We start from the raw sequence: 25,968 nt of genomic DNA, 5'->3' as shown, positions 1-25,968 counted from the left end.
GGCTGTCACGTGGGCTCGGGCCCTGCCCGGCCCTCCCGCCCGCCTCGAATGGCTCTGAGAACCAGCAGGGCCCCCGCTCAGCTGTTCTGGCACGCCGCTGCAGAGATGGCCTCCTGGGCTAAGGGCAGGAGCTGCCTGGCGCCTGGTTTGCTGCAGGGCCAAGTGGCCATCGTCACTGGCGGGGCCACGGGCATCGGAAAGGCCATCGTGAAGGAGCTCTTGGAGCTGGGTACGTGAGCGGGCCGCTGGTGCACAGAAATGGCTGGGGTGTCCTGGGGTAACCTGGAATCGGGAGCCAGGGGCTCTCGGCGGGGCGGGGGAGTGCGGAGCTGCAGAGCAAAGCGGGGGCAGGTGTGGGCGAAATTACGACCACCATGGAGACAAAAGAGAGCAGTTCTTCCTAAGGAATTATGGAGCCACTGGTTAAAAACTAAAGGGACCACTCAGGCCAAAGAGACTGTGCCCGAGATAGGCAATAAAAAGACCAGTGACACATGCTGTGCAATTAGTTTTATATTCAGATTTAAAATTCATCCATTCTATATGCTTAATGTGAGTGATTAGGAAACGTGGGAAGACTTCATTTAACTGGAAAAAATTGTAAGCATACTGAGAGTCTCTCATAGTATCTTCTCACATCTCTTAACCACAGCAAGGAAGTATGCTGAATATTTACCTTAACTTGGGTGAAGGAAGGCCTTTGTAAACATTAAGTGAGGGAATAAACCACAAAGGGGAACATAAATCAGTCTGCCTGTATGAAGGTGTAAATCTTCATTGAATTAAAAAAAATGTATAAAGTTTAAGGGCATATGAAGAAAAATATTTACAACATCGATAAATTATTTGTTGGTTTTGAGATAGGGTCTCACTCTGTTGCCCACGCTGGTCTAGAACACCTGGGTTCAAGGGATCCTTCTGCCTTGCCTCTGACTCCCAAAGTGTGGGGATTACAGGCTGAGCCACTAGACTCGGCAAAGAAAAAATCCAACACACTGATAGAAAAATTAGACTAATGGTATGGACTAAGTGTTCCAAAAGAACTACAGACAGGCAAGAAGCATATGAAAAAAGAATCAACTTTATTGGTAATAAAATATAAAACAGTAAGATTTCATTTTTCTAACAAAATTTTGAAATATTGGGAAAAATTAAAGTGTTGATGCAGGAATGAGAAGGCAGGAATGTAAATTATTACAAAATTTCTGGAGGGCAATTTGGAAAAAAAGATCCAAAAACCTTCACAATGTTTATGCTCTGACAGTAATTCCTTTCTCAGGAATTTAAAGAAACAGAGTCAAGCAAAGATTTTCATGCAAGGATGTAGTCTTGAGTAGTGAAAAAATGGAAATTGCCTAAAAATCCAATATGAGGGAAATAGTTAAATCAATTACAATGAAATATAATGCTTCCATTTAAATATCTTGCTATTTGTCCTGGCGAGGTGGCTCATGCCTGTAATTCCACACTTTGGAGGGCTGAGGCGGGCAAATAACCTGAGGTCAGGAGTTCGAGACCAGCCTGGCCAACATGGTGAAACTCCATCTCTGCTAAAAATACAAAAATTAGCGAGGCATGGTGGTGCACACCTGTAGTCCCAGCTACCTGGTAGGCTGAGGCACAAGAATCACTTGAACCTAGGAGGCAGAGGTTGCAGTGAGCTGATGTCAAGCCACTGCACTCCCACCTGGGCAACAGAGTGAGATTCCATCTCAATAAATAAAGAAATAAATATCTTGCTATTGAAGACTTATTTGGATAAATGCATACCGTATTATTGGGAAAAGTAGAATTCTAAACCTAATAGCCTTCCAATTTTACTTTTTTTTTTTTTTTTTGAGATGGAGTTTCACTCTTGTTGCCCAGGCTGGAGTGCAATGGTGCCATCTTGGCTCACCGCAACCTACGCCTTCTTGGTTCAAGTGATTCTCCTGCCTCAGCCCCCTGAGCAGTTGGGATTACAGGCATGCCCCACCTCGCCTGGCTAATTTTGTATTTTTAGTAGAGACGGGGTTTCCATACGCTGGTCAGGCTGGTGTCGAACTCCCAACCTCAGGTGATCCGCCCTCATTGGCCTCCCAAAGTGCTGAGATTACAGGCATGAGCCACCGTGCCTGGCCCAGTTTTGCTTTTAATAAAAAATACACATGCAGGGCTGGGCGCGGTAGCTCACGCCTGTAATCCCAGCACTTTGGGAGGCTGAGGCGGGTGGAGCATGAGATCAAGAGTTCGAGACCAGCCTGGGCAAACATGGTAAGACAGGGTTTCAAATGCCTGTAATCCCAGCTACTGAGGAGGCTGAGGCAGGAGAATCGCTTGAACCCAGGAGGCAGAGGTTGCAGTGAGCCAAGATCACGCCACTGCACTCCAGCCTGGGTGACAGAGCAATACTCTGTCTCAAAAAAAAAAAAAAAAAAAGTATTATACATGCAAAAATAGACCGGAAGGAAGTTTATAAGATTTTTAGCTATTTTTCTGAAAATAATGTTAATTATGAGTAATTAAAATTGTCTTCATCTTTTAAATATTTTTTAATGAACATCTAAATTATCTTTGGTTACCACTGTTTCCAACATCTGGCATAGTATGAACTGAAAAAGAAAACATCTATGTTTTTAGTTAAAAAAAAAAAAAAAGCAAAAACATTTCCTAGTAAGGCCATGATATAACCTCATCACCATTACTGCCTAGTTTATTCTCAATACCAAACTCTCTCCTTTTTCAGGAAAATCTATAAGAAAATCAGAATCAGTTATCAATTCATGCAAAGGTCAGCTACTAGGCTTCTCAGCAGATGCATAGGACCCTAGTTCACCTTGAAGGACTTTCAGTGGGATTTTATGTATTTGAACTTTCATCCTGTTGCATAAGTGTGCTATTCGAACTTTCATCCTGTTGCATAACTGTGCACTGGCCAAAAACTACACCCCTGGAATAAGGTGGTATTTTTCTTACCACAAACTAAAACATTAGGACAATGGTCTTGTAATCTTTTGGAAGACATGGATCTCTCTGAGATTCTGATAAAAGCGATGGAGTGTCTTTTGAGAAAAAAAATCATATACTTAAAATTATATATAGACAATTATTTTGTTGTATTGGAAATGGATTTCCTTCAGTGAATGAATATAATATAATATAGTATTTTATATATATATATATATATATTTTTTTTTTTTTTTTTTTGAGATGGAGTCTCGCTCTGTCGCCCAGGCTGTAGTGCAGTGGCACAATCTTGGCTCACAACAACCTCCGCCTCCCGGGTTCAAGCAATTCTCTGCCTCAGCCTCCTGAATAGTATTTTTAATAGAGATGGGGTTTCACCATATTGGCCAGGCTGGTCTTGAACTCCTGACCTTGTGATCCATCCCCCTCGACCTCCCAAAATGCTGGGAGCTACCACGCCTGGCCACAAAAATCATTTTTTATAATGACTTTTTCCTCTTTATTTATTTATTTATTTATTTTTTTGGAGACGGAGTCTCGCTCTGTCGCCCAGGCTGGAGTGCAGTGGCCGGATCTCAGCTCACTGCAAGCTCCGCCTCCCGGGTCTACGCCATTCTCCTGCCTCAGCCTCCCGAGTAGCTGGGACTACAGGCGCCCGCCACCTCGCCCGGCTAGTTTTTTGTATTTTTTAGTAGAGACGGGGTTTCACTGTGTTAGCCAGCATGGTCTCGATCTCCTGACCTCGTGATCCGCCCGTCTCGGCCTCCCAAAGTGCTGGGATTACAGGCTTGAGCCACCGCGCCCGGCCTCCTCTTTATTTTTTTAATGCAAGAATTAATGGCTATTTCCACAGCATTGTTATAAAAACCCAAATTGAGCAAAAAAGAAAACGTTAGCCAGTTTTTTTTTTTTGAGACAGAATCTCACTCTGTCACCCAGGCCAGATTGCAGTGGCATGATCTCAGCTCACTGCAACCTCCGCCTTCCGAGTTCAAGCGATTCTCATGTCTCAGCCTCCCAAGTAGTTGGGACTACAAGCATGTGCCACCACGCCTGGCTAATTTTTATATTTTTACCAGAGACGGGGTTTTGGCATGTTGGCCAGGCTGGTCTCGAACTCCGGACCTGTAGTGATCTACCCACCCCAGCCTCCCTAAGTGCTAGGATTATAGGCATGGAGCCCTCACGCCTAGCCTCCAGTTTTCTTTCTAGTCAGAAGGCCACTGTTTTTTGTTTTTGGTTTTGTTGAGATGTGGTTTTTAAAACGATGATGACTGTATTGTCTTTCACTTCCACAGGATTTTGACTTTTCCTTTTGCTGAGAGGGTACAGAGAGCTTTAGCTCACAAAAGCAGGATATTGTAGGCAGAATTGGATCTCCTTTGTACCTTGGCAGGTGCCGTTAGGCAGAGAGAAACCTGATTTCGTCAAGAAAAACCTAAGGTCATGAAGTTGAATTCATATCAGATCTTTTTTTTTTTTTATCTTCAAGTTAATCATTCACTTTCTGTTACTACAGTACAACATAAATTAGGTATAGTAGATAAAATGCAATTAGGAAATGCAGGTGGAAATTATGAGCCAAGACAGCATTTTTTCTTGCTCTAGTCTAGTCTAACTAGCCTGTTACCAACACCAGGGACCAAGAAGTTGCTGAATAAATGTAGTATTCTGAGTTGAAGATGGAAAAGGATCAGTATCAGCCTAAGCAGGAACGCAGCATACTGGGGCTACAAGCCTCTGATGTTGAAAGAACTCCTTATCCACAAGCTACTCCTATACCTATTCTTTTTTTTCTTTTTTTGAGATGGCGGAGTCTCGCTCTGTTGCCCAGGCTCAAGTGCAGTGGCGCGATCTCGGCTCACTGCAAGCTCCACCTCCCGGGTTCACGCCATTCTCCTGCCTCAGCCTCCCGAGTAGCTGGGACTACAGGCGCCTGCCACCTCGCCCGGCTAATTTTTTGTATTTTTAGTAGAGATGGGGTTTCACCATGTTAGCCAGGATGGTCTCGATCTCCTGACCTCATGATCCGCCCGCCTCGGCCTCCCAAAGTGTTGGGATTACAGGCGTGAGCCACCGCGCCTGGTCTTCTGCACCTATTCTAACCAAGTCAGTTGTGCTTCCAGGATCTCTCTAGCTACATATAAACAGAAAGTTTATTCAAATGATTCAGCATGAAAGGTAAGGATTATATATAATATTTTTCTAGTTTATTATAAGGTAACATAAGAGGTTTCCAATAAAAATAGTATAGAAGTGTATAAAAGAAAAAAATGAGCTTTACCCATTCTGCCCTTTTTCTAAATTCCCTTCCTGGTGATTTTCTATAAATTTAATGTGCACATGTATACACATGTATATATATTTGTTTTTTACAAAATTGGGATCACAGTATTCCTGCTCTGTAATCATTTATATACACACACACACACACACACTTAAATATCTTGTTTTTTCTTTTTTTTTTTTTTGAGACGGAGTCTGGCTCTGTCGCCCAGTCTGGAGTGCAGTGGCTGGATCTCAGCTCACTGCAAGCTCCGCCTCCCGGGTTTGCGCCATTCTCCTGCCTCAGCCTCCCGAGTAGCTGGGACTACAGGCGCCCGCCACCTCGCCCGGCTAGTTTTTTGTATTTTTTAGTAGAGACGGGGTTTCTCTGTGTTAGCCAGGATGGTCTCGATCTCCTGACCTCGTGATCCGCCCGTCTCGGCCTCCCAAAGTGCTGGGATTACAGGCTTGAGCCACCGCGCCCGGCCTTGTTTTTTCTTTGTTTGTTTTTTTAGAGACAGGATCTTGCTCTGTCACCCAGGCTAGAGTACACTGGTGCCATCATAACTCACTGCAGCCTCAAACTCCTGTCTCAAATGATTCTCCTGCCTCAACCTCCCAAGTGTCTAAACTATAGGCATGTACTACAATGTTTGGCTAATTAACACATTTTTTTAGAGACAAGGTCTCACCCAGGATGGTCTTGAACTCCTGGCCACAAGCGACTCTCCAACCTTAGTCTCCCAAAGTGCTGGGATTACAGACATGAGTCACCATGCCTGGCCCATATCTTGTGTTTTTCGATGGTAGTACTGTAGTCATATCTCATTCATTTTAAAGCTGCATAGTATTCCATTGTGTGGATCTGTAATAACTTATTTAACCATTTCCTGAATGGGCATTTAGGTTTTAATTTTACCCAGCATTGCATTGTTTTTCCCTGTAATACGTTTGCACCCTAGTTTAAGTTTGTCTATAATGGACAGTTCTACCAGTGAAAGTAAATGGACTTGTAAAGTGGTATTTCAGTGCATCTTTACTTGTAGTAGACAATTGTCCTGAAGTCTTGAGGTTTCAGATAGTAACTAGTGATAATTTAGTAAACTTCTATTTAGATAATCCATGTGAGTCATCCTATTTATAGTCTCACCATATTTTTTATTTGAGGTCTTGGACAAAGTTAGGCATTAATCACCTTAGTGTTCTTGTTTGGTTTCTCTCTTCCCTCTCCCTCTCTTTCTCTCTTTCTCTCTGACACAGTCTCACTCTGTCACCCACGCTGCAGTGCAGTGGCACAGTCTTGGCTCACTACAACCTCTGCCCCCAGGTTCAAGCAATTCTCGTGGCTTAGTCTCCTGAATAGCTGGGATTACAGGCATGTGCCTTCATGCTCAGCTAATTTGTTTTTGTATTTTTAGTAGAGGTGGGGTTTCACCATGATGCCCAGGCTGGTCTTGAAGTCCTGAACACAAGCGATCCACTGGCCTTGGCCTCCCAAAGTGCTGGGATTACAAGCGTGAGCCACTGCGCCCAGCCTAGGTGAAGTTTTTAATCCCTGCCCTGCGGAGCCTATGCCCTACTCTGGGAACTGGAGCGAAAAATACACATGTTGAAGGCAGAAATATCAAAGAAAGAAGTGGGCGAAGGAGGTGGTGGCTTGTCCTGGGGTGCTTATTTCTCCTTTCCATCTCACTGATCAGCTCAGCTATTTCTCCTAAGTGACAGAAACCTAACAGGGTTGGATTAGTCTGGAAGTATATACAGTCATGTGTCACTTAACAAAGGGGAAATCTTCTGAGACATGCATCCTTAAGCGATTTCATCATAGTGTGAACATCATAGAGAGGTAGGCAAACCTAGATGGTGTAGCCTACTATACACCTGGGCTATATGGTATAGCCTACTCTACACCTGGGCTATATGGTATAGCCTATTGCTTCTAGGCTACAAACCTGTACAACATGTTACTGTGCTGAATGCTGTAGGAAATAGTAACACAAAGGTAAATATTTGTGTGTGTAAACATATCTAAACATACAAAAGATATAGGAAAAATAAGGTATAAAAGATTAAAAAATGGTATACCTGTATAGAACACTGCATAGGACATAGGAGCTTGTGGGACTGGAAGTTGCTCAGGGTGAGTTAGTGAGGGAGTGATAAGTGAATGTGAAGGCCTAGGACATTATTGTTTACTGTTGCAGAATTTATAGACACTGTACACACAGGCTAAACTAAATTTATTAAAAAAATAAAGTAATTGCACCTATGACATTACAGTGGCTACAGTACCACTGTATGATAAGAACGTTTAACTTCCACTTTAATCTTATGGGGCCACTGCCATATATGTGGTCTATCATAGACCAAAACATTGTTATGGGGCGCGTGACTGTGTTTCAGTTGTTTTTCCTCCTGGGAGAAGAGGGCCCTCCTGGAAACTAAAGGAGAAAGGAGTAAGCATTCTCCTAACCATAGAACTTCTGTTTTGTTGAACATTATATATTTTGATAAATTCCATTTTAAAGTTAGGCAAGGCTTACAAGGAACTCATGGTGAATCTTTCCAATTTTTGCTTCATAAAACCCTCAGATTGCACACAAGAATTTCCAAAAGTTGTTACCATTTTTAGTTTACTAAATTATAACCTAAACTTTAAACATAGTTTTTTAAATTGCCTTACTTTGTACAAGCTCTATGGAAAACAGTATAGAGATTTCTTAAAGAATTAAAAATAGAATTCCCATTCAATTCGGCAAACCCACTGCTGGGTATCTACAAAGGAAAATAAATCACTATGTGAAGAAGACACCTGCTCTAGTATGTTTATCACAGCACTAGTCACAATAGCAAGTTAAGGAATCAACCTAACTGTCCCATCAATGGATGATTGGATAAAGAACATATGTTATATATACCATGGAATACTACTCAGCCACGAAAAGAAAGAATGAAATCTTGTCTTTTGCAGCAACACGAATAGAACTGGAGGCCTTTATCCCAACTGAAATAATTCAGAAACAAGGTCAAATGGTGCATGTTCTCACTTATAAGTGGAAAGTAGAGAGTGGGTACACATGGACATATAGAGTGGAATAATAGACACTGGAGACTCTAAAAGGTGGGAGGGTAGAAGCAGGGGAGTGAAGGTTGAAAAATTACCTGTTGGGTACAGTGTCCACTATTCAGGTGATGGGTACACTAAAAGCCCACACTACACATATATCCATGTAACAAAACTGCACTTGTCACCGCTACATCTATAAAGATAAGAAATAAACTAAAATGCCTTATTTTAATATGCAGTAGCTAGCTTATCTTATACAACTAAAATAGTTCAGGCCAAATGGAGAGCCCTTGTACTCTGTGCCTTTATGAGCTTCATTTATTCCACATATATATGTTGGACTGTGTGTTAGCATAACAAATAGAGCAATTACAGGGTCCCTACCTTCCAGGAGATGACAGTGAGTGGTGCAGACTGTTAAATTAGCAGGTAATTATGATACAGTGAAATGCTGTATTAGGGTGAGAACAGTCTATAACTGTATCGCCTCACATGGAATTTAACACTGAAGAACCACTGCAGTCCAGCCTGGGCAACACAGTGAGACCTCATCTTTAAAATATATATGTAAAAGAACCATTTAACAGTTCATAGGTAGTCTTTGCTTTTGCATGGCATTGTAGCATTGTAACAATGATCATGCAAGCTGAAACCATGCAAAGCAAAAATAGTCAATGGGAAAAAGTACAAGTATTTCATTACCTTCAGAAATTTTTGTCAAAGTGGTGCCCAAACAGGGACTTTCAGGGACAAACAGAGACCTGAAGGGACCTAAAGAGGCCTGCAGGGACAAATAGAGATAAGTAGGGATAAATAGAAATGGTGATAGAGTTCAATAGAGACTTTTTGGCAAAAGTCATCTTCACTTGCAAGGCATTACTGTAGTCCCAGGAGTTGCTGATTTTGATTGTGAAGAAAACATTCCAGTAGTCATAGTGTCACAAGATCTTTGGGTTTTTGAACAAGGAGAGTATATTGCACAACTATGGCTTGTTTCCTGTAAGTTGCACCCTTCTCCACGGAGGGAGAAGTGAGGGAATCAAGCATTTGAAAGTACAACTAGGAGAGAGATTTTTCTATCACAACCCACAGCATTTAATGGACCCACCTGTACAGTACAAATTGAAGTTCTTAAGGATCGTTGTTGTTGTTGTTGTTTTTGGAGACGGAGTCTTACTTTGTTGGCCAGGCTGCAGTGCAGTGGCGTGATCTTGACTCACTGCAAGCTCTACCTTCTGGGTTCACACCATTCTCCTGCCTCAGCCTCCTGAGTTGCTGGGACTCCAGGCACCCACCACCATGCCCGGCTAATTTTTTTGTATATTTAGTAGAGACAGGGTTTCACTGTATTAGCCAGGATGGTCTCGATTTCCTGACCTCATGATCTGCCTGCCCTGGCCTCCCAAAGTGCTGGGATTACAGGTGTGAGCCACCGCACCCGGCCAAGGGTTTTTTTTTGCTATACTGTTGCACGAGAAGGATGAGCTTCAATTTACTTTTCCTGTGCCTTCTGTTAATCAGAGAGAGCCTGCATCTCCTTATCAATGAGAAGTTTTACCCTACGGTAATTAACCAAAGAGGCAGAAGCTGAGTTACAGCTTGTGGAGCAGATGCTTCGGCATGCCTCCTGGCCACAGCCACAAAAGCCTTTGCTTCTGTTTCGGTAGATTTACTAACGTGGGGATGAGGGTATCCTTGTGTTTTTGCAGGAGATGAACAAACCGTGTGGGTTCCCTCAAGGTGTGTGCGACCGTAGAATGGGAGACTAGAGGGACCCATGGATCCCAACCATGGGCGTGGTTCCCCCAGTACATGCTGAATGTGAAGACGGAATGAACCACCGAGGCTACACATTTTGCAATTGCCTTTCTCAATTAATTCAAAAAACAAAAAGGGAGAGATGTTGCAGGCCGAAAGAGTGAGGGTCGTGATCAACTCAGTATAACACTGGAGGGTATATGAGCAAACAGCAAACTGTTCTTGTAAATGCAGAATGTTGGCATACTGACAAACTGTCTGCCACCCGGAAGGAATGCTGAAGATAGTCACGACCCAGGCACAAGTGTTTCTTGTGATGAGGCACATCTGAAGCTTGTTAGCAATAATGTGAACCTGTGATCAGTTAAGCAGCTGACCAATCATTTCCTCCTCCTCCCTGCTCTTTCTACCCAATAAATACAAAAGGCTGTAGAAGCTCAAGGCTGCTGCTTTTGCTCACTAGAAGCAGGGAGCCCTCTTCTTTTTCCCCTGGCCCCTTCCTTTAAAACAGTTTCTTTTGTTTTAAGTTTTCATTTCTGCATTCATCTTCCTTCCTTCAGTCTCCTAATGATGGTCTCAAGTAGTAACAGTAGTAACTGTAGGAGTGAGTGTCTCAAGCTCTCAAGTAGTAACAGTAGTAACTATGGCAGTCTGCCACATAGGGAAATGAAAAAAATAGTAAAACTAGACCAGTTTTACTGGGGAGATGTTGGTCAAAGAGTACAAAGTTTCATTTAGACAGGAGGAATAAGTTCTGATGATCTATTGCACAGCACGATGGCTATAGTTTGTAATGCATTGTGTATTTCAAAATAGTGAAAATAGTGGATTTTGAATGTTCTTACCTCAAAGAAATGGTAAGTATAAGAGGTGATGAATACATTAGCCTGATTTCATTATTCCACAATATGTTTATGTATCAAAATATCATGTTTTACCCCATTACTGTATACAGTTATTTGTCAATTAAAAATAAAAATTTTAAAAACTCAGTATTGAAAATTAAACTATTATTTTCATGTGAAAAGTATGTTGAGTCATTTGATTAGTGCTTGCCTTCTCATTGTATACCTTATGATATGGAGCAAGCATTTTTCCTATATCTTGTTAAATTGTAATACTCCTTTCTACGTTTGGATCAGCTTCCAACATTTTATCTTTTATACTTTCAATGTCATGAAATATTTCCAAAAGTTTCTTTCTTTTTTTTTTTGAGACAGAGTCTTGCTCTTGTCACCAGGCTGGGGTGCAATGGTACAATCTCAGCTCACTGCAACCTCTGCCTGCCTCCCGGGTTCAAGCAGTTTTCCTGCCTCAGCCTCCCGAGTAGCTGGGATTAACAGGCACCTGCCACCATGCCTGGCTAATGTTTGTATTTTCAGTGGAGACAGGGTTTTGCCATGTTGGTCAGGCTGGTCTCAAACTCCTGACCTTGTGATCTGCCCACCTCAGCCTCCCAAAGTGCTGGCATTACAGAAGTGAGCCACTACGCCCGGCCCCAAAAGTTTCTTTAATGTGAAATTTTTTGTGGGTGTCACTTCCTTTGGGATATCTTCGTCTTTGTCACGTGTACTTTCCTCATTAAGTTTGCCTTCAGTAAGATCTTCTGGCTTTCTGTAGTTTCTAGAATGGTGGCAGTGTCATGCATTCCCCTTTTATAATTCCCCTGATATGCAATTCTAATTTTGCTTCCAGTGTTACAGATTTTCATTTCTTGGTCTCACTTTTCATGTTTGTTGACCAGTCCCTCCTAAGATCATGTGTTTTTGTAAAATGTCACTTGGGTTTCTTGTTGAAAAACCAGGAGGTGACACAGCTATATTCTTTGCTGTCTGAGCTCTTCTGAACTGAAGAAGAGATGCACAGTGGCCATTCACTGATAGACGTTGGAAGAAATGACATGATTAATCACTGATCTTGATGTGCATCTGTTATTTATGATTTGCGGGTTGAAAAGCTAGCAGTGGAGTTTGCATTTTATGCAGTTACGGTTAATATACCGTGGTTATTGAAATTTGAACCATGTTGTTGAGAGACTGGTGTCTTTAAGGTAAGCTAACTGAAATCAGAGCATAGTAGAGCAGAGCAAAGGAAGGACTGTCTCTACTTCCATTTCACCCTTCTTAGCCATTGTGCTATTATTCTTTTTTTTTTTTTTTTTTTTTTTGAGACGGAGTCTCGCTCTGTCGCCCAGGCTGGAGTGCAGTGGCGCTATCTTGGCTCACTGCAAGCTCCGCCTCCCGGGTTTACGCCATTCTCCTGCCTCAGCCTCCCGAGTAGCTGGGACTACAGGCGCCCACCACCTCACCCGGCTAATTTTTTTGTATTTTTAGTAGAGACGGGGTTTCATTGTGTTAGCCAGGATGGTCTCGATCTCCTGACCTCGTGATCCGCCCGTCTCGGCCTCCCAAAGTGCTGGGATTACAGGCTTGAGCCACCGCGCCCGGCCATGTGCTATTATTCTTAAGGAGAAAGAGGGAACCATTTTATTTCTACATATGTTATAAATCCTATAATACGTTGTTATTTTTGCTTTGAACTATCACTACCTTTTAAAGATATCTGAATAGAAAGAAGAAAAATCTTTATATTTTCTCACGTAATTACTATTTCTGCAACATAGACCTCATCTCTACAAAAAAAAAAAAAAAAAAAAAGTGGCCGGGTATGGTGGTTTATGTCTGTGGTCCCAGCCACTTGGGAGGCTGGGGTAGGAGGATCAGTGGAGCCCAGAAGGTCAAGGCTGCAGTGTGCCAAGATCACCGCTGCACTCCAGCCTAGGCAACAGAGTAAGACCTTGTCTCAAAAACAAACACACAAACGAATTGTTTTTAGTTCTCTTTCTTCTTCTGTATATTTTTAGATTTTTATTTGGCATCATTTTCCTTCTACTTGAAGGACTTCCTTTCATCTTTTTTGTAGTGCAGAACACCTTGATGAATTCTTCCAGCTTTCATATGGGTGAAAAAGTCTTTATTTTGCCATCATTTTTGAGAGATAGTTTCACTGGGTCAAGATTTCTAAGTTCACCATCTTTGTCATTGCTTTCGGTACCGTAAAGATGTTTCACTGTCTTCTGGCTTGCATTGTTTCTGAAAGAAGTCTTCATCTTTCTTGTTCTATATTTAATGTGTTGTTTTTCTCTGGCTGCTTTTAAGATTTTTCTCTTCATCACTGGTCTATTTAATTATATCATCAGTGTCATTTCTGGTTCTAGTTTTTGTTTTTTGGTTTTTTTTGTTTTGTTTTGTTTTGTTTCATACAGGGTCTTGCTCTGTTGCCCAGGCTGGAGGGCAGTGGGGTGATCTCAGCTCACTGCAACCTCTGCCTCCCAGGTTCAAGAAATTCTCCTGCCTCAGACTCCTGAGTAGCTGGGATTACAGGCGCATGCCACCACGCCTGGCTACTTTTTGTATTTTTAGTGGAGACAGGGTTTCACCATGTTGGTCAGGCTGTTCTCAAACTCCTGACCTCATGATTGGCCCGTCTCAGCCTCCCAAGTGCTGGGATTACGATTACGGGTGTGAGCCACTGCGTCCGGCCTGGGTCTGTTTTTATTAATTGACTTTTCTCCTCATTATGTGCTGTTATTTTCCTGTTCCTTGGCATGCCTGATAGTTTTTTTGTTGGATGCCAGATACTAAATTGACCTTGGTGGATGTTGACTATTTTTATATTCTTATAAATATTCTTAGGCACAAGAGACTGAGACCATCCTGGCCAACATGGTGAAACCCCATCTCTACTAAAAATACAAAAATTAGCTGGGCCTGGTGGCGCATGCCTGTAGTTGCAGCTACTTGGGACGCTGCGGCAGGAGAATTGCTTGAACCCGGGAGGAGAAGACTGCAGTGAGCTGAGATTGTGCCACTGCATCCCAGCCTGACAACAGAGCGAGACTCCGTATCAAAAAAAAAAAAAATATATATATATATATATGTATATATACACATACATATACTCTTGAGCTTTGTTCTGGGATACAGTTAGGTCACTTGAAAACAATTTAATACTTTAAAAGAGGCTTGATCCGAGCAGCCTTTAGTCTATGGTGAATTTTGCCTCACTGCGGAAGCCATCTGCTTCTGTGTGTTTTACAGAATGCCCTGTGAAAGGTTTCCTTCTGCTGGGCACACTAACCATTCCCAGTGCTGTGTGAGTGCCAGGGTTTGATCTCCCTGCCCAGTTTTGGTGGTTCTTTCCTCTTTGATTTATTCCGAAGCATCGATTGGTACTCAGGTGAAGATTCAAGAGAGACTCTGCAGATCTCTGGAGTTCTCTCTCTCTGTATATCTTTCCTCCCTATTCCCTGGGCAGTCTCACTGCCTTAGATCTCTGGAGTTCTCTCTCTCTGTTTATCTTTTCTCCCTATCCCCTGGGCAGTCTCACTGCCTTGGCTCCCTAGGCTCCCAACTTCTTCTCTTCCACCAGGGAGACTTTGGTCTCTGAACGTGTTCCCCTCCCTTGCTGCAGTCTAGAACCTCTCTCCAAGCAGCAAGCTGGGGCAATCCAAGGGCTCATGTTTGTTTTCAGTCTTCCAGAGATGACCGTCCAGTGCTACTTGATGTCCAGTGCCAGAAAACCATCGTTTCATATATTTTGTCCAATATTTTAGTTATTTCAGGATGGAGGGCAAATTCAGTTTCTATTACTCCATCTTGTCCAGAAGCAGAAGTCCTAATTCAGCTGTTTTTAAGACATAGGAACACACATGGCCAGGTGCAGTGACTTGTGCCTGTAGTCCCAGAACTTTGGGAGGCCAGGTGGGAGGATTGCTTTAGCCTGGGAGAAGTTCAAGGTTACAGTGAGCTATGATCGAGCCACTGCACTCCAGCCTGAGCAACAGGGTGAGACCTTGACTCTAAAATAAAAAATACTTCAAAAAATGAAAGACATGATATTTTTTTCAATATTATTATTGAAATTTGGACAACTGGTGAAAGCATATTTATTTGTTCCCTGGCTGTTTACTTCTCAAGGTGTAATGTGGTCACTGCATCTCATGAAGGCATATTTATTTGTTCTCGGGCTGTTTCTCCTCAGGGAGTGATGTGGTCATTGCATCCCGTAAATTGGAGAGATTGAAGTCTGCGGCAGTTGAACTGAAGGCCAGCCTACCTCCCACAAACCAGGCACGAGTCATTCCCATACAATGCAACATCCGGAATGAAGAGGAGGTAATGGAGAGCTATCTGTATTGTTTATTCATTCATTGTAATTTGCAGTAGTAGTTCTTAAACCTGGCTGTGCTTCAGGTTCTCCTATTGTAGCTGTCTTAGATGAGGCTCACTAGAAGCAGAGGCTGTGAAGGAGATTCTCATGTTAATGATTTACTGAGCCAGTGGCTCCTGGAGAAGGAGAGGAAGGGAGGCAAGAGTGTGGTCTCAGCTAGAGATGGCCTTTTGCCCTTTAAGTCATTTTTTATCTTTTTTTTTTTTTTTTTTTTTGAGACAAAGTCTTCCTCTATTGCCCAGGCTGGAGTGCGGTGGTGCAAAATCGGCTCACTGCAACCTACACCTCCTGGGTTCAAGCAATTCTCCTGCCTCAGCCTCCTGAGTAGCTGGGACTATAGGTGCATGCCACCATGCCCAGCTAATTTTTGTATTTTTCATAAAGACAGGTTTCACCATGTTGGCCAGGCTGATCTCAAACTCCTGACCTCAGGTGATCTGCCTGCCTCGGCCTCCCAAAGTGTTAGGATTACAGGCGTGAGCCACCGTGCCTGGCCCCTTGAGTCATTTCTTAATGTTCATTTTAATCTGATTTCATCAGTGTTTATTCTGGGTTGGTAGCTTACAAATTAATATACGACGGAGGCCTGCGCTACTCAAGGGTGTTCCAGGCCCTTGGATCTATCTTGTCGTCAAAATGACAATTTTAGCTTTGTGATGTGTGGGTATTGGGTGCTGGTACATTATTCGTTGATGTAGGAGTTTTAGGGTTATTCATTGCTGCATGTTCATTCATTGTGGTACTTGGAGTGACTGTTCACTGTGAGAGATTGCAAACTCTGTCTAGAGCAATCAATCAGGCCAGGTAGCAGGTTAGGCTAGTAAACTTTTAGTAACTTCCAACGTTCTTCTTTAGGTGAATAATTTGGTCAAATCCACCTTAGATACTTTTGGTAAGATCAATTTCTTGGTGAACAATGGAGGAGGCCAGTTTCTTTCTCCTGCTGAACGCATCAGTTCTAAGGGATGGCACGCCGTGCTTGAGACCAACCTGACGGGTACCTTCTACATGTGCAAAGCAGGCAAGTACCATCAGTATCCACAAGTCACCATGTCTTTATTTAGAGATCTCAGGAATCCTATGAGGGACTCAGAAACCCCATGTCATTAACATTTCTTGCCTAGATTTTCTCACTTACAACATAGGAATGTAAATTGGTACATTTCAGTATAGTCATTTGGCAATATTTATAAAATGTGGATATCCATCAATCTCATCATTTTATTTCTTAGAATTTATTATGAGGAAATTATTAATGATCTGTACATAGATTTAGCTATAAACTTGTTCATAAAATTGGCGAAAACTCTCACACTTATTTTGTTTTTAAGAAATGAATCTATTAAATCTTTTAGCAGAACCAATTAATACATTCAGAGAGAATACCAGAGACAGAGTCTGTATGCTCTCTAACAACTAATTAGCATGCATGTATAGTCTTTGGATTAAAGGTTGTGTTTTGTGGGTTGTTAGTACTGAACTCCTGAGTTGGGTAACTCAAGAGATTCTTTTTTTTTTTTTTTTTTTTCTTTGAGAAGGAGTCTTGCTCTGTGGCCTAGGCTGGAGTGCAGTGGCCTGATCTCAGCTCACTGCAAGCTCCGCCTCCTGGGTTTACGCCATTCTCCTGCCTCGGACTCCCGAGTAGCTGGGACTATAGGCGCCCGCCACCACACCCGGCTAGTTTTTTTTTTTTTTTGTATTTTTTAGTAGAGATGGGGTTTTACCATGTTAGCCAGGATGGTCTCGATCTCCTGACCTCATGATCCGCCCGTGTCAGCCTCCCAAAGTGCTGGGATTACAGGCTTGAGCCACCGCGCCCAGCAAGAGATTCTTTAAAAACTACCCAACTCTTTCTTATGATGAAAAATACAGATGAAGTACAACCCTAACTCAAAGGGTCTTCATGCCAACCTGAATTAGGCTTTATATTCTTAGTGTCTACAAGTCAGAGGTCTTGCAGACATCTCTACCTGTCTAGCAGAATCAAGCTCTGTATAAGTTGCGATACAAGCTGGGTCATTCCAGTAACATGAGTTGATTTTTCTCACATAAAAAGTCCAGGTTGGTAGTCTGAGGATTACATGGTAGTTTCATAATCATTAGGGACTGAGGATCCTTCTTATTGCTCTACTGTTCTTGACCTGTGGTTTCCATTGCATGACTGAAGAGGGCTGCTCCAGTTCTTGCTATCAAATGTGCATTGCAGACAGCAGGAATGGGGAAAAGTGTAATGCTCACCCATTCCTTTTATGGGCACCATCTGGAAGTAGCACCATGATGTTTGCTCACATTCATCAGCTAGAATTCAGTTAAATGATCATACCTAGCTGTAAAAGAAACTGGGAAATAGAGTCCTTAGGTGGGCAGCTATGTGCCTAATACAAATTCTATTTCTGTGGAAGAAAGGGAGACTGAGTATTGGGAGACAACTAGTGGTCTCTAACCCAAGCTGTATAGCTCGGTGCTTTCACTCCTTGTAACAAGCAAATCAGCAATGTCTTACCAATCCAAGATTCCTTGCTAACCACTGTCAATTAAAAGTCTACAGAATTGAAATTCAGCAATAATTTTTATTAGCCAAAACTGGCTTGTAAAGAGTACAGGCCGGCCGGGCATGGTGGCTCATGCCTGTAATCCCAGCACTTTGGGAGGCCGAGGCGGGCGGATTACCTGAGCTCAGTAGTTTGAGACCAGCCTGGGCAGCACGGTGAAACCCCGTCTCTACTAAGATACAAAAAAAAAAAAAAAAAAAAAAAATGAGCACGGCATGGCAGCATGCATCTGTAGTCCCAGCTACTTGGGAGACTGAGACAGGAGAATCTCTTGAACCAGGGATGCAGAGGTTGCAGTGAGCCGAGATTGCGCCACTGCACTCCAGCCTGGGCAACAGAGCGAGGATCCATCTCAAAAATAAAAAATAAAAATAAATATAAATATAAATAAATAAAAAGAATACAAGGCCTATTATTTTTGCTTTTACTTATTTGGGGCTTTTAGTTTTTAGTTTTCATAAGTTATATTTTTCTTTTTTCTTTTTTTTTTTTCTTTTGAGACAGAGTCTCACTGTGTCACACAGGCTGGAGTGCAGTGGCATGATCTCTGCTCACTGCAACTTCTGCCTCCCGGGTTCAAGAGATTCTCCTGCCTCAGCCTCCCAAGTAGCTGGGACTACAGGCACACACCACCACATCTGGCTAATTTTTATATTTTTAGCGGAGATGGGGTTTCACCATGTTGGCCAGGATGGTCTCCATCTTCTGACCTTGTGATCCACCTGCCTCGGCCTCCCAAAGTGCTGGGATCATAGGCATGAGTCATTGCGCCTGGCATGGCTACTAACCACCATGCTCGGCTAATTTTTTTTTTTTTTGTAGTGCCAGTGTTTCCCTATGTTGCTGAGGCTGGTCTCAAAACTCCTGGGCTGAAGCCATCCATCCGCCTCTGCCTCTCAAAGTGCTGGGATATAGGTGTGAGGCACTGCTCCCGGCTGATTCCATTTCTGATCTTTGCCCAATTTACTTTCAGAATTGGAAGATGTACAATGATGATTTAAAAAATTTATGCCTTATTTATTTATTAATTGGCATTCTTTTATGAAGATGAGTTTTTCCTTGTTTTCTCACCTCCCTATCCCCATCTCCTAAGCATTACTGTCGATGAATGGAATTTATTTTTATTCAGTATTTCTAACCCATTATTGTCATTGTCTTTCTGACGTTCTAGTTGTCTGGCTGATCTGGCTTCTGTATCTTTTTGACATGGCTCAGACCTGTTTCTCTAAGAAGACCTAGTTCCCTTTACTAGGGAATCATAATTGTTATTTGCTTATTTATTTATTGACTTTTTGGAGACAGAGTCTTCCTCTGTCACCCAGGCTGGAGTATAGTGGTTCAAGGCTGCATAGCCCATTGCAGCCTTGAACTCCTGGGGTCAAGCAATCCTCCCTGCTTCAGCCTACCGAGCAGCTGCTACTATAGGCACATGACACAACGCCTGGCTAATTTTTAAATTTTTCATAGAGACAGAGTTTTTCTGTATTGTCCAGGCTGGTCTTGAACTCCTGGGCTTAAGTGATCCTCTCACCTGGACCTGCCAAAGTGCTGGGATTACAGGTGTGAGCCACCACTCCTAGCCGGGAATGATTTTTAGAAGGTGAGATTTGGGTGCTACATGTGTTCACTACTACTGCGTTATCATTTCTTCTAGACATTTTCAGAACTAGGAAATAAATAAATATATGAATATGGTGGTATTTGTCCAGAAGCAGAAAGTCTGTATAGAATAATTTAAATAAATGGTTATTCTTCTTTCTTGTGCTAAAAACAAATGGTTTTATATAGTTTTCAGTATTTGATATGATATGGAAAATATTGCTTTATTTATTTTTATTTCCAAACTTTTCTTGGCTATTCATGACCATTTACTCTTGTTTTCTTTTTTTTTTTGAGACGGAGTCTCTGTTGCCCAGGCTGGAATGCGGTGGTGTGATCTTGGCTCACTGCAACCTCTGCCTCCCTGGTTCAAGCAATTATCCTGCCTCAGCCCACGGAGTAGCTGGGATTACAGGCACGTGCCACCATGCCCTGCTACTTTTTGCATTTTTAGTAGAGATGGGGTTTTGCCATGTTGGCCAGGCTGGTATTGAACTCCTGACTTCAGGTGATCCATCCACCTTGGCCTCCCAAAGTGCTGGGATTACAGGTGTGAGCCATCACACCAGGCCCATTTATTCTTTGACATGAATTTTATATTCAAGCTTCTTCCTCAGAAATCCTGGGGAAATTTGATTGGAATTGTGTTAAATTTAATAACTTGGAAATAATTGACATGTTTAAACATAGAATCTTTCCATCATAACATATCTTTTCATTAATAAAATATTGTTTATATCTTTTGGCAAAGGTTTGTGGTTTGAATCACATAGATCACTTTAAATTAAGATTATATGCCTAGATATATTTCATGGCTATTGCTAGTTTGAATGGACTCTTTTTACACTTTATTTTTCAGCTGGACTATTGTTGGTTTATTGAAAACTTATTTTTTTCAAATTTATCTTCTAGCTTTAACTGATAATTTGCAGCTTTATTTAATAGTTTGTCAAACTAGTTTCGGGTTTTCTAGGTATATGATCGTATTGTTTAAAAATAACTATTGTATTTCATTGGGCCAAAGATATAATTAATTGTGAAATTCACCATCATTCTATATACATTAAGAAAGTAAAAACACTGCTATTTATAATTGTGAGATACCACCAACTGTAAGGCATCCCAAACTTAGCAATGTGAAAATAAGGTGAAAAAATTGTCTTAGATTTCGAATATGTTGTATTTTATGTCTTCTTTTCTACTGGCTTTACTTTCTTTTTTCTGTTGTATATTATGAATTGGTAAAAACTCACAGGGAAGCAGTCGGTAATAATGGTAAGGTATTCTTATTTTTGCTTAAGCCCTTAATAGGATTGAGTATTTAATTTTGTCTGATCTTTAAATTCTAAGAATTCGGGGCCAGGCGCGGTGGCTCAAGCCTGTAATCCCAGCACTTTGGGAGGCCGAGACGGGTGGATCACAAGGTCAGGAGATCGAGACCATCCTGGCTAACACAGTGAAACCCCGTCTCTACTAAAAAATACAAAAAACTAGCTGGGCGAGGTGGCGGGCGCCTGTAATCCCAGCTACTACTCGGAGGCTGAGGCAGGAGAATGGTGTAAACCTGGGAGGCAGAGCTTGCAGTGAGCTGAGATCTGGCCACTGCACTACAGCCTGGGCGACAGAGCGAGACTCTGTCTCAAAAAAAAAAAAAAAAAAAAAAGAATTCGGGTTTCTATTGAAGAGAGACTGGAGATACATCTCTAGCATTATCTTGATTTGTATGAGTAGAATTGGTGCCAAATATCAAGTGGAGCTTCCAGCATATATAAATCATAAAATATTTAACAATGAGGCTAACAAAAGAAGTGTAAGACTTGTATGCTACAAACTGCCAGACACCGCTGAGAGAAATCAAAGAAGATTTAAATAATGTAAAGATATTCAGTGTTTATGGGTTAGAAGTTTCAATATTGTTAATGTGTTAGTTCTTCCGAAATTGATCTGTAGATTCAGTGCAATCCCTGTACATTTTTGCAGAAATTAACAAACTGATCCTACACTATATATGGAGATGCAGAGGGCCCAGAAAAGCCAAAACAATTTTGCCAAAGAAGAAAGTTGGAGGACTTAACGCTTCTTGATTTCACAGCTATTTCTTGATTTTAAGACAATGTGGTACTGACATAGGATAGATGTATAGATCAACATGATTAGTCATTAGGGAAATGCAAATAAAAACTCCAGTGCGATACCACTTCACACCCACTAGAGGGCTATTATGGAAAAATCAGACAGCAAGGGTGTATGTAAACTACATCCCACATGCATTCCTGAGAGTAATGTAAAATGGTGGGGACACTTTGGAAAACCATTTGGCAGTTTCTTTAAAAGCTAAACAGAGTTAACATATGACCACACAAAGATTTGTATTCATAATTGCCCCAAAGAGGAACTATCCAAATGTTTATCAGCTGATAAGTGGATAAATAAAATATGGCATATGCACATAACAGAATACTACTCAGCAATCAGAAAGGAACTATTAACACATTGCAACATGGATGAACCTCACAAACATGATTCTAAGTGGAGGAAGTTAGACACAAAAGACCACATATTGTATGATTCACTTTACATGAGATTTTCAGAAAAGGTAAAGGCAAATCTAGAGAAACAGAAAGATGAGTGTTTTCCTGGGGATGGGTTGAGCTGCAAATGGGTGTGAAGGAACTTTTTGGGGTGATGGAAAGGTTCTAAAGTTGGATTGTAGTAATGGTTGCACAACTCTGTGTGTATTTATTAAGTCATTACATTGCACACTTAACGTAGATGAATTTTATGATGTGTAAATTTTACCTCAATCAGGCCTTTTTATAAGGAAATGTAAATGAACATGTAAAACATAAACCAAACAGGCACTGTGCTGAAACAAGGTATCAGGAGGAGCAGGACACTGTTTAAAAATTTAGTGATCGAGTTTGCCTCTATCCTGCAGTTTACAACTCCTGGATGAAAGAGCATGGAGGATCTATCGTCAATATCATTGTCCTTGCTAAAGCTGGATTTCCATTAGCTGCGTAAGCATTTTTATACTGTTTTCGTTCTACGTCTTTGAGTTTTGTTTTCTGAATGGGGGAAGCGGGATAGGGAACATTTCTTAAATCAAGATCATTAATACCTTTAATGAGTTGTGATCCTAATAGTTAGCATTTTCTTTTAATTGAACTTAAAATTGAAGTTAAATTTCAAAGTTTTATTTATTATTTATTGAACTTAAAATTCAAAGTACTTCTAAAACATTCCCGTTCAGATTCAGACTGCCAGATTCAGACTACCTAGTCATGTGTTCACCCATTAACCAAAAACTGTAGAAATGAGGTTGCTCTGATGTGCATGGTCAGCCTGAGGAATGAGGAACTGCGGTCATCACCACTTGGACATGCACTGAGAACAGGCAAGAGGTACTTCCTCAGGTGGAAATCAATGTGATGTTACTAAAAACAGAGTAAAAAATGGTGTGCAGGCCATTGATACCACTATACCTTCTTTTCCTGCTCATTATTCTTTACTAAACATATTTACCTATTTTAGCATCTTGGAAGAAATAATTCAGATTGTAGGTTCTTTCTGGCATTTCCCATTCCTCACAGGCAATTACTGTTGATAGTTTTGGGGGCATGTCTTTTTCCTACATTTTAACAGAAAATTTAGGATACTTTAAACACTATTCTGTATCTTGATTTTTCTCAAATGAAGCAAATATCCTGGAGATATTTTCTTACCCAAATCTAAAGAGATTTCTTCTTTTTTTTATGACTAATATGCCACTTTATAAACCATAAGTAAGGAATGATTTATGTAACCATTTCCAGTTGGTGAGCATTTGGGTTGTTAATACCAAAACCCAACTAAAAACCTGCAGGAAGTAACATTTTATATACATCAGATGGTGTGTGGCCTAAATTGCAAGAAGTATATTTGCTAAGTCCAAAGCCAAATGCCACTGTAATTTTAAGAGATATTGCCAAACTGACCTTTGGAAAAGTTGTAGTTCCTTTATGAGTGAAATTTATCCTCCTTCATGCATATGTAAGAAGTAATGAGAGTTTCTTTGCTTAAAATACATTTTTGAAATGAAATCAGTGGCTTTTCTGATATTCGGTTGGAGGAAAAAACACAACTTGTCTTTGCTATGGAAAAGACAGTCTTTGCTGTGGAAATATGTTTCAGATATTTCTTGCTTTTATTCTTTAAGAATCGTTTCCTTTTCCAATGGCTTTCACACTTTTGACCATGACTCACAGTAAGAAAAAAAATTTACATCTTGACCTAGAGAACACATACGTGTATGTGTGTCTATAGGCAAAACAAAATTCGTGAAGGAAACCTATTCTTACTATCTATGTGCCTCTGATTCTTTTTTTCTTTCTTTTCTTTTTTTTTGAGATGGAGTTTCGCTCTTGTTGCCCAGGCTGGAGTGCAATGGCACGATGTTGGCTCACTGCAACCTCTGCTTCCTGGGTTCAAGCGATTCTTATGCCTCAGCCTCCCGAGTAGCTGGGATTACAGGTACCCACCACCACGCCCAGTAATTTTTTGTATTTTTAGTAGAGACGGGGTTTCACCATGTTGGTCAGGCTTGTCTCTAACTCCTGACCTCAGGTGATCCACCCACCTCAGCCTCCCAAAGTGCTGGGATTACAGACGTGATCCACTGCACCTGGCTGACATTTTCAATTTTATTGTGGTCTGCTCTGTTATATTTTCTTTTTTGCACTTGCTGCTTATTACTTGCTAATTTTATTTCACTATTATCATGGTGTTGTAATTTGAGATTTGGAAGACATAGGTTTCGGTATCCTCTACAATAGATGAGGAGGGTGAATGTCAGAGATTGAGCACTCCTTTGTTTTAAATTTGAGCTCTCTTAAGAGACAAATTGAAACTGTTGGCTGTCACTTGTTTACTTGACCGGTATAGGTACCTGCACAAGGTACATCTGGAAATACTAAAATGAATCAGATGCCGTCCACACTCTGAGGGAGTCACAATTAGTAGGGGAGCAAAGTATGACAATAATCAGCCAGAGAGAGAAGGTGTTGGATGTTCCAGCAAAGGTATTTGCAAGTGTGCAAGCAGGGGCACAGAGGAGGGCAGCATCCTGGCAACATGTCTCGAAGGTGAACTCGAGTTTGGTGACATAGGAGGAGGAGAAAGGAAGCCAAGTCAATGAGACATTTACTATGTAAAGACGCAGAAATTTGAGACATTATGGCGCTTTTGGGAACTACAAATAATTCATTGTGATGATGGGTGGTGCGGCCAAATGGAAATTAATAGCTGGGAACGGAGTGGGAGTCAGAAAAGGCCTTAACTACCAGGGAGAGGAGTTTGAACTGCGTCAGGGCTTCCTACACTAGAGCCTGTGGCCCTGGGGCTCTGGGGCTGTGCATCCAGGAGGGCGCCTAAAGCCGCAGGATTATCACAACTAAGGCATTTACTTGGAGGATCTTTTTACTCTTAATGGTTGAGAAGGAAAACATTTATATTCAAGTATGTATTACAAAGAAAAGCTCAAGAATGATGAGGATTTGGGAGTCATGGTTTGGGAGAGCATCATCTAGTTGTCTTTATGGGGAATATTTATATACTAGGTTTAGCCTATTACAAGTTGTCTTTTCTTTTCTTTTCTTTTTTGATACGGAGTTTCGCTCTTGTTGCTGAGGCTGGAAGTGCAATGGCACGGTCTTGGCTCACCACAACCTCAGCCTCCTGGGTTCAAGCGATTCTCCTGCCTCAGCTTCCCGAGTAGCTGGGATTACAGGCATGTGCCACCATGCCGGGCTAATTTTGTATTTTTAGGAGAGATGGGGTTTCTCTATGTTGGTCAGGGTGGTCTCGAACCCCTGACCTCAGGTGATCTGACCACCTTGGCCGCCCAATGTGCTGAGATTACAGGCGTGAGCCACTGTGCCCGGCCTATAAGTTGTTTTTATATTAAATATCTTTTTTCTTTTTTTTTTTTAAGACAGAGTCTCGCTCTGTCACTGAGGCTGGAGTGCAGTGGCGCAATTTCTGCTCACTGCAGCCTCTTCCTCCCAGGTTCAAGCAATTCTCCTGCCTCATCCTCCCAAGTAGCTGGGATTACAGGTGCGTGCCACCATTCCCGGCTGATTTTTTGTATTTTTAGTAGAGGCGGGGTTTCACCATGCTGGCCAGACTGGTCTCGAACTCCTGACCTCGTGGTCCGCCCACCTCAGCCTCCCAAAGTACTGGGATTACAGGTGTGAGCCACCGCACCTGGCCTACATTAAGTATCTTTGAATAACCCCAAATTTATTTTTTAGCTAATGACTAACTTACAACATCCGTGACTGTAGAATTTGGAATATCTTGTGAAGTTCACCGTAATGGAATTTGACATATTTCACTCTTATTTTGATTTTGATTAATTTTTCCATTGACAATAGATATTTATTTTTTCAGAAAAGAAGTCAGTGGGGCTGGGGGCAGTGGCTCACACCTGTAATCCCCGCACTTTGGGAGGCTGAGGTAGGCAGATCACCTGAGGTCAGGAGTTCAAGACCAGCCTGGCCAACATGGTGA

At 41.7% G+C, this 25,968-nt stretch overlaps 1 protein-coding gene across 2 annotated transcripts in view; it reads left to right on the top strand.

The window, feature by feature from the left end:
- Positions 1-37: 37 nt before the first annotated feature.
- The window catches only part of PECR (peroxisomal trans-2-enoyl-CoA reductase), a 41,580-nt gene continuing 15,649 nt past the window's right edge, over positions 38-25,968 (top strand). The window contains exons 1-5 of one of the 2 annotated variants that reach the window (XM_077957518.1): positions 38-229; positions 15,080-15,213; positions 16,124-16,289; positions 22,358-22,439; positions 23,809-23,931. In XM_077957518.1, coding sequence (XP_077813644.1) covers positions 49-229; positions 15,080-15,213; positions 16,124-16,289; positions 22,358-22,439; positions 23,809-23,931 — 686 coding nt within the window. In that variant the 5' untranslated portion in view covers positions 38-48. The remainder of the gene's footprint in view (positions 230-15,079; positions 15,214-16,123; positions 16,290-22,357; positions 22,440-23,808; positions 23,932-25,968) is intronic. The other variant, XM_001085907.5, reaches the window with a different exon arrangement.

The sequence above is a fragment of the Macaca mulatta genome, chromosome 12, assembly GCF_049350105.2.
Source record: "Macaca mulatta isolate MMU2019108-1 chromosome 12, T2T-MMU8v2.0, whole genome shotgun sequence".
NCBI lineage: Eukaryota > Metazoa > Chordata > Mammalia > Primates > Cercopithecidae > Macaca > Macaca mulatta.
This window is presented reverse-complemented; position numbering and strand designations above follow the sequence as displayed.